Genomic DNA, 17,618 nt, shown 5'->3' with positions numbered 1-17,618 from the left:
GGCTTATTTACTCTAAAAATGGACTCTATCTGGTGTGCCTTGTGGTTGAGTCTGTGTTGTAACTGGCCCTGTGCCATGGATGTAACCTGTAACATGGTGGAGCTGTGGGATTCTTGGATGTGCCCAACCATTAGAAACTGTTCTGTCACAGGGTGTGTTCTGTGGGGTGCTCTGGGGCATGGGTGAAATACCTACAGTGACTGGGCTTGTTGAGTGTGGGCAGTGCTACATCTAAGGCAGTGCCATATGTTTTGCCTTGATGTTCCTTTGAGAGTGCAATGAGTTCTGATATGGTGGTACCAATTTTACAGAAATTCCCATGACGTGGCTTTAACGGAGGCCTCAAAAACTGCTTTGGAGGTATAATGATATCTCATTTAGATTGGGATTTGCTCATACTGTGTCTAATTTTTAAAAATAATGTACTGTGGAGTTGCTTTCAAAGATGTGCTATAATCCTACTGGAGGAGGGAAAATACGTTATGAGGTGTTCACTCTCTGGATTGTGTTGGTCCAGTCTTTTCCTACTTTTTTAAAAAATGTTTTTATTTTATTTTTGAGAGAGGGAGAGAGAGAGAGAGAGATAGAGATAGAGATAGAGATAGAGATAGAGATAGAGAGAGAGAGACACATGAGTGGGGGAGGGGCACATGAGTGGGGGAGGGGCAGAGAGAGAGGGAGACAGAATCTGAAGCAGGCTCCAGACTCTGAGCTGTCAGCACAAAGCCCAACACAGGGCTCAAACTCATGAACTGCCAGATCATGACCTGAGCCAAAGTTGGACGATTAACCAACTGAGCCACCTAGGTGCCCCCAGTTTTTTCCTTCTAATTGGGTCTGATCCCATGAAAATCAATATCCACACCTTCCGCCCCACCTATTACATTTAACTAGATTCACCTTTCTATGCACCCTTTAATATGTCAGAGAATTCTTTTCATTTTCCTTTCTAATAAGAAGAAAAATAACTCAGGTTGTGTTATGATGAAAAAAGTCTAGCTCTACATTATGCACCAAGTACTTGCTCAGTACTTTGCAAGTATTATTATGCATAAAGGTTAAAACAGGTCTGAGATCAGTACCACTATTGTCCCCATTTAAAGAGAGGGTAAATGGAGCTCAGGCGAAAGGATTAAAAACTATATCCAAATTAATAATTGCTTCTATTAATCATCAAATTGTAAAAATTGGAAATTGGGAGTGACAACACGGATCATGTGGGCTGGTCTGAGAATTCAAAGTTGTAGACACGTGATGCTGCTACTCTACCCTGCATAGAGATTCTATGTAAATGTCAGCACTGAGGAGAAGAAGGAGAAATATTTCCTGAGACCACCTCTTTCCATTCCATTTGCCACTTCCTGCCATGAATTCCCTATTATTTCTCATGCAATGTACTTATTTCTATTAATGTGTAGTATCTTTTCAGTAACAAATAGTTGAAAACTATGAATAATTTATTCATCCTAATTATTTCTTCTAATTAATTATTAAGCACTGTTGGCTCTGTTTTTGAAATTTATACTATTTATGTTTTTATCTTCATTTTTTTCCTATTTTTCTATTTTTATTTTCGCCAATATACCTTGGCTGACCAACATTGTGAAACTGATCTATTACCAAATTGTCTTACTTGGTTTTTCAGTTTTTGTGTTTCCTCCCATCTACTGCTTCTAGAGGGACTGATGATAAATACCAATATGATAATCACACCCCTACTTGTGGGATATAATTATTACTAGTTTAAAATACTTAATTCCTGGGGCTGCTGGGTGGCTTGGTCGGTTGGGCGTCTGTCTCATTTTGGCTCAGGTCATAATCTTGTCATTCAGAGTTTGAGCCCTGCGTCAGGCTCTGTGCTGACAGCTCAGAGCCTGAAACCTGCTTTGGATTCTGTGTCTCCCTATCTCTCTGCCACTCCACCAGTTGTGCTCTGTCTCTCTCTGTCTCTCAAAAATAAATAAACATTAAAAAAACCATTTAAAATACTTAATTCATCCATGGCCATTTTGAAAGATAAACAAAAAATAGAGGTTATAATAAATCACAATAGTATTAACTAGGAAACTATAGACAACATTTCATTGGCACAAAACTTAAACTTCAGGGCTAAATGATTAAATCTGTCAGTGAAATAGGACAGAATATGGAATACCTAAATTTGGTGGAAATAAGAATTCAATGGGAAAGAATTAGCAAAAGGAACAAAGTTTGTGTTCAAGTTTATTTTATATATTCACCGGTTCCTGTGACTATAAACACAGGTTCTTCTGTGATATGCAGCTTCCAACTTGATGGCTATTATTTCTAACCTTAAGATCATGTTGTTTGTTACAGGAATTACGTTTTCTAAAATGTTAGCTCTGAAGAGTTATATTGTTCACTTGAAGTTTTAAACTTCTTGTATGTATTCACTAACATTGTCACAATTAACCAATTGTCTCACAATGACTTAAATGCTCTTGTCATAATTAAGCTGAACAACTGAAAAATTGTGTAGATTCTCCTGTGAGTGAAAAAAAATCATTTCCAGACTCAAAGTGTAAGCTAGCTTCTCCTTTTTAGTGAATGTGCCAATAAAATAAAAATTTTATTTTTATCAGATTCATTATCATAAGCAAGTGAAATCTCCATTCTCTGAGCTATGAGCCAAATCTGGCCCACCATCTGCATTTGTAAATAGAGATATTTTGGAACACAAATATTCTTGTTAATTTGCATGTTTTCTATGGCTGTTTCCACCTTACAGTGGCAGAGTTGAGCAGTTATGCTCAAGAACCACTGGCCAGCTAAGCTAAAAATATGTATTCTTTCTCCCTTTATAGAGAAAGTTTGCCAACTCTGACATACAGGAATAAAACCAGCAATAGTGCCTTATGTGAAAAAAAGTCAATACTTTATAAAATGACACCAAAGACTCTTAAACACTAATTATGACCCACCTATATAGTCTTACCTCTACACTTCGGTTAAATTGAACTTCATACTTTCTGAATACTTTCTTCTTCATGTCTTCTTATTTCTTCCAATGAGGAAATCTTCTCTACAAGCTCCAATCAACAAAATAGTTCTTAGCCCAGATTTAATGATATACCATCCACAGTGCCTTCCCTAATTGACTTATTTCAGGATTACTTATACTTTTTGTTATTTTTTTCCAGAAGTCTATCTATCTCTCTGTTATGTTAGTTATCACTGGTCCTCAAAGTGTGTCCCTAGTCCAGGAGTATCAGCATCATGTGGTAATTTGTTATAAATGCAAATTCTTAGACAATATTCCAAATCTACCTAACCAGTAACTCTGGGGGTGAGGTCCAATAATCTGCTAATAAACCCAGCAGGTGATTCTGATGCTCATTCCAGCTTGAGAAACTGGTAGACATCTACCACTAGGGTATAATTTCCTTGGCATCAAAGCCAGTGTCAGATTTATCTCCATGATATCATGATACTTTATACAGTGACAGGCTGTGGTCATTAATTAGTGGCAAGCAATAATTAACAAATGAAAATAGAGTAGAAATAACAATCTTTCCTGTTATATACAGTGTCTTAGATTAAATTCCATAGGAACAGAACTGGGATATAGAATGGTGTGCAGAAGGAATTTTGAGTTTTCTGGGGAAACATACTTGTGAAAATGTCAATAAGGTAGGATCTGTTCAAAGGAGAAACTGACCTTTTGTGAGGTTGCATCTGACACCTCCCATGATAAAATGGGAAGCTTTGGAGCTGGAATAGCCCTTCTAAATTATCCCACAATGAGGCAAGGAAGCCAGTTATTTGTATTCCCGTGGTATCTAGTCATTGACCATGGGCCACCCTGTGTGATGGGGCACAACTTTGGATGAGGTAGTTCCTTCCAGGGCGGGGTGCAGATGTGAGCTCTCAGAATCTGATATCCCCAGCAGCCGAGGGATAGATGGGTAGGTCCTAAAAAGCAGATTTGGGAGAGATACGATAGTACATGCTACAGATGGCATTGTGTCTCTGTTCTCCCTTGGCCTTATCTTATCCTTTAGTCTTGGGAAACATTCTTTCCTTACTTATTTTTCTTCATTTAAACCTCACATCTCACTCTGTCTTCTTTCTCTACTTGCAAATATTCTCTGTAACTCTATGGTTGGGGCAAAACATTAATTTGCTACGCTCTGTGGCTTTGAATAAAATTCATGTTTATTCCTAGTTCAATAAACCAACCTTTCTGAGATGCATCAGACATAATCCCCACTTCCAATGCAGGCACACGCACACACACACACACACACACACACACACACACACACACACATACTTTAGTGTACTACAGAAAAGCTTATAGATCTAAGTTCACTCTAAGTAACTGTCACTTGAGAATACATGCTCTGATTTTGTTTTTTTTCTGGGCTTGAGACTGAATCTCACACAGTCATTATAACTCCAGCTTTCCTGTTACCTGGAGACTAGAAATAACTAAAGATAACTGGCTGTGGCATGCCTACAACCAGGGAATGGTAAATTCATCATCTATTAATGTCCTCATCTCCATGAGATCTTCTTCAAGAAATCTCTCTTGGCTTTTAAAACATTTCTTTGTGTTTTTCATCTAACTCTCAGAATACTTTTTGAAATGTGCTTACTCTTGTCTTCCTTTATCTTTCTTTTAAGTAGTGTTCTGTCCTTGTCTGCAGTCTCTACTCACCCAGGTGCCTCCTGAGAATGATTCCATTCACTTTCCTAACTGTAAGCACTACATTTTTTCTCTGGTGCTTCTCAAAATACGTTTCTAGAATATTTCTTTCACAGTTCACTATACATCTCCAAATACTTTTACAGAATGTCTGCTTCGATTATAACTAAGGCACATCTTATCCACCAAGTTCTGTAGTAGGTTGATCATCTTTATTCTGAAACCATTTCTCCATTTTCCTGAATTTTAGTTGATGGTGTTATATACACAGTATCCCAGGCAAGAAACCTTGGAGACATCATCTATACTTTTCTCTTCTCTATATTCCTTCATGCTTCACATCCAAACAGGCATTAAATCCTGGAAATTCTCCATTTAAACACAATTAACTGTAATTGGGCAACCACTAGGTGCCTAGTCTTAGTGTTTAAAGTACTGTGTGGGCAAATTCAATCAAATCCAGGCCTTCTTCTCAGGATCATTTAGTCTAGTGAGGGAGACCAACTTTAACCAAATACATTTAAATAGTGTAAAGTAACAACTGGGCTACAAAGAAGAGTCACTGTATACTAAAGCTCATTTAACCTGACCAGAGTTCATGGGGAATGCTTTCCTGAAGAAGTGTTAACTAAATTGATAGCTGAAAGATAAGAGTCCAGTAACAGTAAGTGGAAGAGAGGAATGAGTGGAGAAGAATACTTCTAGTTAATGGGAACAGGAAGTGCAAAAACTGAGGGATGGGATTGTGTAGGTACGTATGGTTAATTTTAAGGAATTTTCTCTTCATACTAGAAGCAATGAGAAGACACTGTAAGATTATAAGGTACAGTGTAACATGATGCAATTTACATTTCAAAAAAATCACTCTGGTTCACTGTCAAAATGTATTCAGGGCAAGAAGTACATTTGTAATCAGATCAGTTAGAAACTTATCACAAACATCCAGGTTGGAGATGATGTTATCCTGTACCATGCTATTAGTGATGGAGAAGGATTGCAGTAGGTCAACTTTATAACAATTTAATAGGGTTAGTCTTCAGAAATAGCTTTCAAATTTAACTTTTCTTCCTGTTTACAATAATTGAGTAAATTAAGACTTCCATAATATTTTATCTTAACTTTTTCTATAATTTACCCCTCTACACCAATGGCCCTCAATATTTTTTTCTTTTGAAAAACATATATCTAATCGATATAATCCTGTTAATAAAATGTGATTGAGAAGCAGTGATTCACATCCTAAGAGAAAGGAGCAAGGGACTCTGTGCAGAACCAGGGGAGAGGGATTGAGGGCTCAGAAACAGTTCGAGATGTCCTCTGTTCACTTCTCATGGTGGAACTTAGGATGAGCAGGGGAGTGGAGGTTATTTCACTTGGTTGGGTTTGTTATATTATTCTTGCAATAAAAGATTAAGCTCATGTATCAAGGCTCTAAAATCTTATAGATTGTTACATGTTCTAATAACTTCTCCCAATAACTTTTTCACCTTCTGTACTTATTATCATCTGCAAACTTACCACTACTACCACCCTCTGCCTTAATCTATTATAGAAGTTCTCAGTTATGAATCTTTTAATTCATTTGATGAATATTTATAGAGTGCTTACTCTTTGCCAAGTATTATTCCAAATGTGGGCATGCAGCAGGGATGCATTTGAAGTCTCCAATTTCATTGATCTTAAATTCGACTAATTCCAGTATTTTGCTTTCTACTGTCATAGTTATCCTTCCATTATTTACCAGTCTTTATAGGGAAACTTCCCAAAAGGTGCTTTGGTATTCTAAATATACTATAGGTTCACAATGTCCCCAGTCAATATGCTTTTCATAACTGGCAAAAATTATTGTCTGTTTAGATCATTGCCTCTATTGTAAGCATTATGATTACTTACATAGTCATCTTCCCCATTTACTGATTTTTTTTTTCTGTGTAATAAGCACTTCCATGTATATTTCCTAAGTTTATCTTCACATAACCCTCTGGGGCTCTCTCTTCTTCTCCTTTTCTGAACCTCTCTCTTTCCTTTCAGACATTCAAATTTCTGGTAAACTATTGGACTTCTACTAGACTGGCTTCCATTCTTTGCAGCAGAATTAAATAACCTCTGTAGCAGGTTCCCAGGCTTTCCATCTTTCAACCTATCTGTTCCCCTTTCTTAGATATGCTGTAGCCTTCTCTCACTAGGATAGCTGTGCCCAGTGTAAGAGATTCGCTTCCGAGATGACAATATAGAAGGATGCAGGGAGGGAAAGATTTCATTTGGGCCAGCTAATGAGAGTTACCATTGATATTTTCCTTCATGTTTGAATATGACATTCTTTGTTATATGTTTGTATATACATATAGGTATCCTGGGTTTGTTGATACCAGTTTATTATTTATTAGTGAGTGTTTTGCAGTGTCATTCTGTGGGAATGACTGATGTGTAGCTAAGAATCCATGTTGTTCTCACCACAACTTCTCTCTCTTGCTGCACCACTTGGAGATGGCCCCAGCTACAGAGACTCTGGCTGAGCCAGCAGACCTCCCTCATCACACGAACACTTTTGTTACTGCCATTGTGAACCCTCTTCCAGCATATACAGGAGCTGACTCACCTACCTCTGCCCAGCATCTGAGAAGTCATTGCAGTCTGGATGTCACAGACTGCAAGCTGCGTGTGACTGAGTCTCAATAGCCAGGGCCAAGGAGTTATATAAGAGCCTAGTCCCCTGAGAAGGGCCTCTCACAATGGGCCATGTCCCTGGGCCTGGAGTATGGGATGGAAAATTTCCATATCCTTGAGGCAGAGCTCTATGTTTCCTGGTCAGAAATACCTTCTAGTTACAGATGATAAGCAATCTGCATCCTCCATCAAGTACTGTCCTCAAACAGGTCCCAGCTCACTAGCCAGTCAGAGGCTTAACACCTCCTACCTACATTTTAAATTTCACTGTGGTACTGAAATTATGTGGGAATACCTAGGAACACAAACATAGAACATGGGTGGCAATTACATGATTATTTCATTCCTTCTTTTTTTTTAATTTTAACCCTTAAGGTAAACATACCATATTTGATTTCAAAGTGTATTAGGCCACATGATTTTTTTTAAAAATCAGCATTATTTTGCATAACTCTTGGTCTTGCTAAAAGCATAAAAGGAAATTTAAATCTCTTCTAAGGAAACCCTGAGAACAATAAGAGAGAGTATCAGCAAATCAAATTCAACAGTATATTAAAAGAATTATTCACCATGATCAAGTGGAATTTATTCCTGGGCTTCGGGGATGAGTCAATATTCACAAACCAATCAAAGTGATACACCACATTAATAAAAGAAAGGATAAGTACCATATGGTCTTGTAAATAGATGCAAAAAAAGCATTTGATGAAATATAGCATCCATTCTTGATAAAAACCCTCAACAAAGTAGGGGTAGATGGAACATACCTCAACATTGTAAAGGCCATATATGAAAGACTCACAGCTAATGCCATCCCCAATGAGGAAAAACTAAGAGCCTTTACTATATGGCCAGGAACAAGACAGGAATGTCCACTCTCACCATGACTATTTAGCATAGAAGTCTTAGCCTCAACAATCAGACAACAAAAAAATAAAAGGCATTCAGATGGCTAACAGACATATGAAAAGATGCTCAAAATCACTCATCATCAGGAAAATACAAGTCAAAACCACAATGAGACACCACCTCGCACCTGTCAGAATGGCTAACATTAACAACTCAGGAAACAAGATGTTGGCAAGGATATGGATAAAGGGGAACACTTTTGCACTGTTGGTGGGAATGCAAACTGGGGCAGCCACTCTGTAAAACAGTATGAAGTTTCCTCAGAAAGTTAAAAATAAAACTACCCTAGGACCCAGCAATTACACTACTAGGTATTTATCCAAAAGATATAAAAGTGCTGATTTGAAGGGGCACATGCACCCTGTTGTTTATAGCACCACTATCAACAGTAGCCAAATTATGGAAAGAGCCCAAATGTCTATCAACTGATAAATGGATAAAGAAGATGTGGTATATACACACACACACATCAATCACAGTATTCTATTCTGTATATACACACACAATGGAATATTACTCAGTGATCAAAAGAATGAAATCTTGCTTTTTGCAACGATGTGAATGGAGCTAGATGTATTATGTGAAATAAGTCAGAAAAAGAAAAATACCTATGATTTCACTCATATATGGAATTTAAGAAACAAAACAGATGAACATAGGGTAGGGGGGAAAAAGAGAGGGGAAACAAACCATGAGAGACTCTTAATGATGGAGGACAAACTGAGGGTTGATGGAGGGAGGTGGGTGGGGGTGTCTAGATGGGTGGTGTGACAGGTATTTGGGAGGACACTTGTTATGATGAACACCGGATGTTGTATGTAAATGATGAATCACTGAATTCTATTTCTGAAACCAGTAGTGCACTGTATGTGCACTATATTTTAAATAAAAATTTGAAAAGAAGTAGAAAGAGACAATATCTGATAACACACATATAATCCTGAAAAACGAATATAGAGTAGTAATTGAAAGGGAAATATATATGAATGCAGGCTTTGAAGATTTTGTTCAGAATTTTCCTCCAGCTTTTCATTTATGTGGGCCAATGTGCTGGATATCTTCTCTTTGCTGCTCCAGGAGCACTCCATATTCTGTATCCTAGAGTACTCACAAGTATGCACCGCATCCATATCCTCCCTTGTCCTTTGGCATCTGGTTGGGTTCAAAAAATAGAAAGTGCCATCAGAGGATAGGACAGAAGTAAAGTCAGGATATTCTGGTTTCAACCTGCTCTCTCCTTGCAGGTGACATGAAGGTCATCATGGGTTGGGTGAGTCCTTCAAAACAAATCTCAGCTCCTATCAGGCAGCCTTTTTCATAATGCTCTCTGAGTCTTTGAGTTCCAAGAACAACTTCTTGTCTTCAGGCCAAGAAGTACATATCCTCACCTGTACTATCCTTATAATTCCTTGTGCCAATAGTTTGTTGTAATATAAGGGGCCCGGCTTGTGTTTGCCAACCGCTTTTTCCAAAACTCTGATTAATATAGCCAACAGGCAGCCCTATCTTTTCCTGAAGATTCCTCTATTTAAACTTAATTTTATTTTATATAATATACCATATGTAATATATGATATTTCATATTACATATGCTATATATAATTTTACTAGTCTTATTTTACTTTTAACATAAGCAATTTTTCATTTGAACACCACTTTCTCAAAGACTTTTGAACTACACTGAAATATGTCTCAAAGTAGTTTATTTTGTAGTTCTTGGAAAAGACTAACACATTTCACAAAAGATTGAAAAAATGGTTTCTGCTAACATATGCACAACATTATTTGCCATGGGAAAAATGGAAATTGAAGCTATAATGATATACTGATTTTCGCTCACTAGAGTAGCTAAAATTCAAAAGACCAAAAAGACCAAATGGTGAGAATGTAGTGCTTGGAACCCTCATATTTGTTGGTACATGTGTAAAAATCATGAAACCACTTGGGAAAACTGTTGGAAATTTTCTTAAAACTTGGCATGTGGAAAATGGAAGGGTCTGCAGGCATCTGGATTTTTTACAAGGTTTTTTTGTTTGTTTGTTTGATTGGTTGAGCTTTTTTGTGTTTTTTGTGTTTTTGGTTTTGTTTTGTTTTGTTTTGAAGCAGGATAATATCAAGGCTCTGACCAAATTATCATGATCTATGGATCGAAAAACCACTTAGTAGGTCAATTTTGAAACAGATTTGAGAAGATATTGTATCTGGTTTAAATTTCATGAACGTTTACTTCTTTATGTGAGATTGAGTTATGTCTGCTTCTAAGGTCTTGGTGGATAACAGTATTGAAGATAAACAGTACTGATATTCAATGAGCTAGACTGGCTTCTATATTCTGTAAAGTACTGGGTGTTGCATAAAGGATTCCCAAGAAGAAGGAGTGAATGGGAGGGCAGAGGAGGTTTATAGAAAACAGCTTTGTCTTGAAACATTTAATCTGATAAAATATCATTAAACATGGAAGTTATTGTATTTTTTCATCATTTCCTCAATTATTTTTATTTTTTGTATATTTTTTTCTTCTTATGTCATAAATATTTAATATTAAGCCTATGTGGAAATGCATTTAATAATCACAGACACTAGTAAATTTATGCCACATTTAACACAAACATAAGCATGTGTACATTCATACACATACATATAGTTTCATCCACAAACCAATAGTCAAACTGCACACAGATTATTCCCAAGACATTGGGATCATGCTCCAGGTCCAGCGCATTATTATTTTGACACCCATCACAAGAGTGCAAAAGGAAGTTAGAAATTGGGCAAACCAAGACTAGATATAAAAATGTGTGCAGGACTTGCCCTGCACTGTGTGCAGTGCCTGGACAAATATTTTTGTAAGGCTCCTGAATATATTAACGATTTGACTATAAATTTATTATAAAATTCATGTACATATGTGATATATAATAATTTATTGATGAAGATTTAGGATAATGGGTAGAAAATATATATATTCTTGGTTGTTCAATCACTGCACATGGAGATCCTTTATAGTTTCCAGATAATTTCTTCTTTCTATTCCCTTACATTAACTTTCTATTCATGTTTTTTAAACTGTCAAACAGACCAATTCTGACCATTTAATTTCTCCTGCCACAAAGGTAAGGTACTAACACTGTTATTACTTACAATGCCATGGCTCTTCAAAACAATATAGATTGTCTTGCTTCTGGCATTTCCAATTCTAATTATTTAATACTAATTGCACCATTACTTAAGATGCTGCATCACTTGGGGCGCCTGGGTGGCGCAGTCGGTTAAGCGTCCGACTTCAGCCAGGTCACGATCTCGCGGTCCGTGAGTTCGAGCCCCGCGTCAGGCTCTGGGCTGATGGCTCGGAGCCTGGAGCCTGTTTCCGATTCTGTGTCTCCCTCTCTCTCTGCCCCTCCCCCGTTCATGCTCTGTCTCTCTCTGTCCCAAAAAAAAAAAAAAAAAAAAAAAAAAAAAAAAAAAAAAAAACGTAAAGAAAGATGCTGCATCACTCACTGTACTACTTATGAATAGCAGCTTCTAATGATCTCTCAAAGGTTTGTCTTGTCCTTCATTGGTGATGACCATAAATGTCAGGCTTAACCAGATCATTCAGGAAAATGTGCATGATAGTTTTTTTCTGTTCATGTTAAATTTATTTTTTTGAATTTTATAACATTAATTTAGAAAAACACATCTTTTAGCCACCTGAAATATTTAGTCCCTAATCACTGTATATCTAGAAAGTGATCTTTTTCAGTTCTGATTACATTGCTCCCTTTTATGCAGTGTCACCAGCTTAGAGTATAGGTGAGGCATGTGGGTAGAGTGAGAACCTTCCCATTCATACAAGGAATGCCCCTACCTCATCTGACATTACTTAACATTGGCTCAAGAAAGCATGTCATCATATCAATTGGAGATAAAATAGGACATAGATTGAAAGTACCTAATGACATTGCAGAACAGTGTTCTCAAAAGACTCTGGAGTGGTAAATGCAACCATTTCTGGAGGAACACCCAGTGAGTAGTATGGAGCCTATGGAAGGGTTGGGATAATCATTCTGGGTACCAATGCTATGGTAGAGAAGGCAGTGAGATAGAGGATATATGCTGCTCCCACTGCCACCCTTGGGTGTTGTAGCTAGGAGGCAGCACTAAGTTTGAACATAGATGGGTGGGAGTCAGTGAACAGCTCTAACACATAACTCAAGCCCAAGGTTCAGAAGAGGACCAATGGTTAAATCAGAGCCCTGAACTCCTCCTATGTCTGCAGGAAGTGATGAGTGAGGGTCACCTCCAATCAGCATGTCAGCACTATTGTGATGGCTTCATCTTCTGGAATTCCATGAAAGAGAAACTTCGCTGTCCAGAAAATCTTGTCTGCTCACCAAGCCGCTCTACTGAACCCAGGTCCTAGCCATGAGATCTCAGGACAACCCCATAGATACGGGTCACAAAGCGTCTTCAGTCAAATGGCTGATTTTCCAAGCTGGTGGGTACAAGAAAAAGAGTCACAGAGTTCTCTAAAGAGGAGAATTGAGGACTGGGCTGATGTGCTCAGCCGGATCTAGGCTCAGGGCACCCTGTCAGACAGCAGTGCCGTCCCCAACCAGTCCCATGTACCAGAAACAAACTTAGAAAATTTTGAGGAAGCTACTCCAAAGCACAGAGGTACCCTGGGAAGGGAGCCTAGGACAGGGACTGAACCAGGTCTAAGCAGTTTGCTCATGGTCCATCTCAGGACCAGCATTATAATGAATCCCATCCCACATTATGTACACTATTACTTTAATATTGAATTTTACCAATATCATATATAGATTTAACCAGCGGTCTGTATACATGCCATAGACTGCTTCATATCATTGACTGCAGAATAAACCCTGTCTTTAGTCTGTTTATATGTGGTATAGATATGGATGACCAGGGAGCTGGCCAATCTTTACCACTCACCACTGATGGACCACACTGGTGAGAACTGTACCAGTTTCACTCTGTTACTCTTCTGCTTGTTCCTGTACTTAGGCTTTCTGTAGTCTCCTTTCTGTCATCACCAACACCAATCCTAGGATACTCGCTCTCTCTCCCACTTTCCTAGATATCTCCATATGGGACCAATGGTTGAGCCTCATGTACATACATAAAATATTTTCAACCTAAATGTTTTACAAGAGCTAAGAGTTTGTGGATTTATATGATTTGTATGAGTGATCTATATGATTTATATGAGTTATCTACTCTTGTTATAATCAAAATGCTGCTAAATATGCATACATTTTAAATTTTTTTTTCAACGTTTTTTTTTATTTATTTTTGGGACAGAGAGAGACAGAGCATGAACGGGGGAGGGGCAGAGAGAGAGGGAGACACAGAATCGGAAACAGGCTCCAGGCTCCGAGCCATCAGCCCAGAGCCTGACGCGGGGCTCGAACTCACGGACCGCAAGATCGTGACCTGGCTGAAGTCGGACGCTTAACCGACTGCGCCACCCAGGCGCCCCATTATGCATACATTTTATGCACACAAGTTCCTGCCTTTATTTGGACCTTGGTTTTCTTACTTGTAAAATAAAGGAGAAATATAAAATAAATGGGAAAGATCAGGTGAATTTTAATGTCTTCCAAACTTCAAAATATTTTGTCCATTAGATTTTAGGACTAAGAGACAGAAGCTGAAAAAAACAAACAAACAAACTTTTTCATGTTCACAGGAGTAAGGGTATTTCACAAGGTGCTATAGGACCCAAGAATTTTGCTTTGCCAGTATCAAACTTCAGACCAAGAGCTGCTCAGATTCACCTAAATTGCCCAGATTTACAGAAATTGCAACAGGTATTGTTGCTTTGCTTGTACTCTTAGCTATATATATCCTCATTTTCTGATATTCCACTCTGGTGTGCTTTTGAGTATTTTGCTTACCATCATGCAAAACGAGAATGTGGTTCTGAAACAGAAGATATGATGAAGATTTCTGATTTTTTTCAAAAAGAGCCCTAGTCAGTCACAAATTAAAGTTCAGTGATCCTTTCATCTAGTTTATAGCAAACTACATTCTCCACCTATACCTGGAGTTTGGAAAATGGTACTACATATTGGAAATCTGCATTATTAATAAATTATACTGAGATTATTCTGAATTCGCTATCAAGACTGATTTTGTGCTTAAACCATAGGAGGATGCTGATTTCCTTTTCCAAATTTTCTGGAATCTTGTATATATGAAGGTAAATGGTGTAGCAAAGAAGGAAAATTTTAGGTAGAATTCAGCTAGAACTAGACATAGAACACATACAATTATTCACATCTAAAATGACTTTGCTGTAAGTGAGGAAATAATGTCATATATCTTTAATGTCTAAACTGTATTCTCCCATATTCTTCAATTTACAGATACTTGGTTTATGGGAGAAACAGTGAAGAAGAGATAGAGAGAGAGAGAGATAAAAAGAGAAGGAGAGAAGGGAGGAGGGGGGGGGAAGAGAGGGAGAGAAGGAGGAAGAGAGGGAAATGGGAAGAATTAGATTAGAAAGAAGAAAGGGAACAAAAATGACAGTAAGAACAAGGCAGGGGAACCAGTAAAATGAAAATGAGTAATGACTCTAGAGAAGGAAGACAAAACTTGAGGATTAATATACAGAATATAAATCTGTGGAACAGATGCACTAATTTAGACACTGTCACCAAGCCATGGCTTATACCTTATTTTCCTCATCTACAAAGTGAGATTGTTGGATCAGTGTTCTTTCAGGGTCTAAACGTACCTAAAGAGAAGACACATGGAAAAATGGGGAGTGTTCTCATATTTTCGCACCAGCCATTCTACTCCCAAACCACTGCTGCCTCCAGGACATCTTCCTTTTCCATCAGTGCTTTCCCTTCGTCCAGGTACATGGGGTGGGTGGGTAGAGCAGACAGCAAAGTTACCTGTCAACTCTAAATGAATTCCAATAAAAAATAAAAATCTGGCTACTGCTACCTACTCTAATAGGAAATTTGAAGCAGAGCTCAGATTATTAAAATGTGGGTGGTGTGTGGATATATTTTCCCAATGTTGACACTGAACTATTATTTCTGTACAAATATCTTCACAACTCTCTCTCGGATGTGTTTGGTCCTGACTCCATAGATGACCGGATTAAGGGCCGGTGGGACAACCACATAAAGATTAGCCAGAAGAATGTGGATATAGCGGGGAATGTTTCTGCCAAAACGGTGTGTCATAAAAGAAAAAAAAGCTGGCGTGTAAAAGCACAGCATGACACAGACATGAGAACCACAGGTATTGAGAGCCTTTAGCCGGGCATCCTGAGAAGGAAGGCGGAAAACAGCTCGAAGGATAAGCACATAGGAGGAGGCAATCAGGATCACATCCACAATGATATTAGAAATCACCATGAGCCCATAGATAATGTTGACCTTGATGGGTGCACAGGCCAACCGGGCAAGACCCATGTGCTCACAGTACGTATGAGGGATGATGTGATGCCCACAGAAGGGCAACCTCAGAATGAGAAACACGAATGGAGTCACAAGAATTAAATTTCTTCCAACAACAAGAGAAGCTAGGATGCTGATGGTTTTATTGGTGAGGATCATGGTGTACTGGAGAGGGTTGCAGATGGCAACAAAGCGGTCATAAGCCATGGCCACCAGGAGAACAGTCTCCATTCCTGTGAACATGTGGATAAAGAACATCTGGGCAAGGCAGCCCCCAAAGCTGATCTCTTGTTGGTTGAACCAGAAGATGCCCAGCATTTTGGGGATGGTGGACGTGGACAGACCCAGATCGATCATAGACAACATGCCCAGGAAGTAGAACATGGGCTGGTGGAGACTGTGTTCAGTCTTGATCACAAAGAGAATGGTGATGTTCCCCACAAGGGCAATCAGGTACACAATGCAGAATGGGAAAGCAATCCAGATATGTACAGTTTCCAGTCCTGGGATTCCTAGCAGGTGAAACAAGGGGGGATGGAAGTGGGTGTCATTGATGGAAGTCATTCTCCCAGCAAGTGTCATTGAATTCCTGCTGAGGCGTAGGTAACTCACTCTCTTTATGATCTTTTCTTTATCAAGTTCGTAGGAAATGAAGAGAACCTTAACTGGTGTGCTGGAGGTAATAGCAGGAGTGGTTGATTGCAAACTTTAGAGATTCTGCTCTTTCCAGAGGGTAATTGAGTAACTCTCAATACATGTTATTGTTCTGAGATAAATTGTGGGTGATATGTGTACCTTTAACTTTTGTAATAATGTGAGTTCTTTGAAGGAACTTATAGTCTTTCACCTAGTAGTGTATGCTTATCTGCTTGATATTTTCTTCCATTTTCTTTTCAAATAGCTCCTTTTTTTATTTTTGGGAAACTGCTCTACCCGGTACTTCTCAAAGTGCGATCTGGTGTTAGAGAATCCAAAGTCCAAATGAAAAAGACCGAATTATACCATTGGCTGTCTTTTGATATAATATAAATGTAGGGATTTACCTAATGGATCTCATATAGTCACATGACTTAAGGGTGGTCAATCAGATGGTCTTTCTTTAAATTTCCCTCAATCTATCTCTCCTATGAGCCCGTTATTGTTTTTGATGATTCCTGATCTTATGCAATGCCTTAGTTTCCTATCCCACACCTCCAGACTCTGTTTATTCTGCCATTCCCTAATGTTCTTACAATAAATTACCTTTTGCTTATCAATTAAACTACGTTCATCTTTCTTACAACATATAATGAACATAGAAAATTACACCTTGTCCTTAAGTTGTTCCTGGCTTCAGGTATGAATAGATAAAACAAGTAACAAATTTCAGTGACACCAAAATTGAAGTGTTGTTAATGAATCTTTCCTGATCCCTGAAATGAATAAAGGAAATTGTTTTAACACTTTGTGCCACTAGTATATTGTACAATTATGCTGCATCTAATATAACATGACTTCTTTTATGTATTTATCTATTTGTTACCAATAGAAATGCTGCTGCCTGTGGGCAAAAACTGGGGGATATTCATTTTAACATTCCCAACACTGCCACAGGAGTGTATGGTTCCAACTTTTTCAGAATTTAGCTGTTGAATAGAATCAGGATTTGTGTAAGTGTGTGCTTATGTGTGTGTATGTGTGAGAGATAGAGAAAAAGAGAGTTAGTTATTAAGCTGATTCTTATTATGTATGTGATTGCATGTAACTTTGCCAGCTAGTTATTGCTGAGTAGTAATACCCAGGCAAGGGAATTGATAGTCACTTGCTATGCTTGAGAAAGAGGAACATCTCTTGTCTCCAAAGAAGCTAGAGAGAAAATTATTCATATATATGGAGAAAACAATGTTTGCCATGGGAGTATGCAAGGCTGAGAAATCAGAGGGCAATGGCTGGTGGGACTTAGGAGAGTCTGA

The 17,618-nt window shown here is 38.2% G+C and overlaps 1 protein-coding gene across 1 annotated transcript; it reads right to left on the bottom strand.

Annotated features, from left to right (window-relative positions):
• Positions 1-15,294: 15,294 nt before the first annotated feature.
• LOC124505449 (olfactory receptor 52E4) lies at positions 15,295-16,257 on the bottom strand. Its single transcript, XM_047071402.1, has one exon. The coding sequence runs from the start codon at positions 16,246-16,248 to the stop codon at positions 15,295-15,297; it is 954 nt and encodes a 317-aa protein (XP_046927358.1). The 5' UTR covers positions 16,249-16,257.
• Between the last annotated feature and the right edge of the window lie 1,361 nt (positions 16,258-17,618).

The sequence above is a fragment of the Lynx rufus genome, unplaced genomic scaffold (genome assembly GCF_022079265.1).
Source record: "Lynx rufus isolate CCGP_SWC_20201006 ecotype Redwood Valley unplaced genomic scaffold, mLynRuf1.p SCAF_9, whole genome shotgun sequence".
In the NCBI taxonomy this organism is placed as follows: domain Eukaryota; kingdom Metazoa; phylum Chordata; class Mammalia; order Carnivora; family Felidae; genus Lynx; species Lynx rufus.
This window is presented reverse-complemented; position numbering and strand designations above follow the sequence as displayed.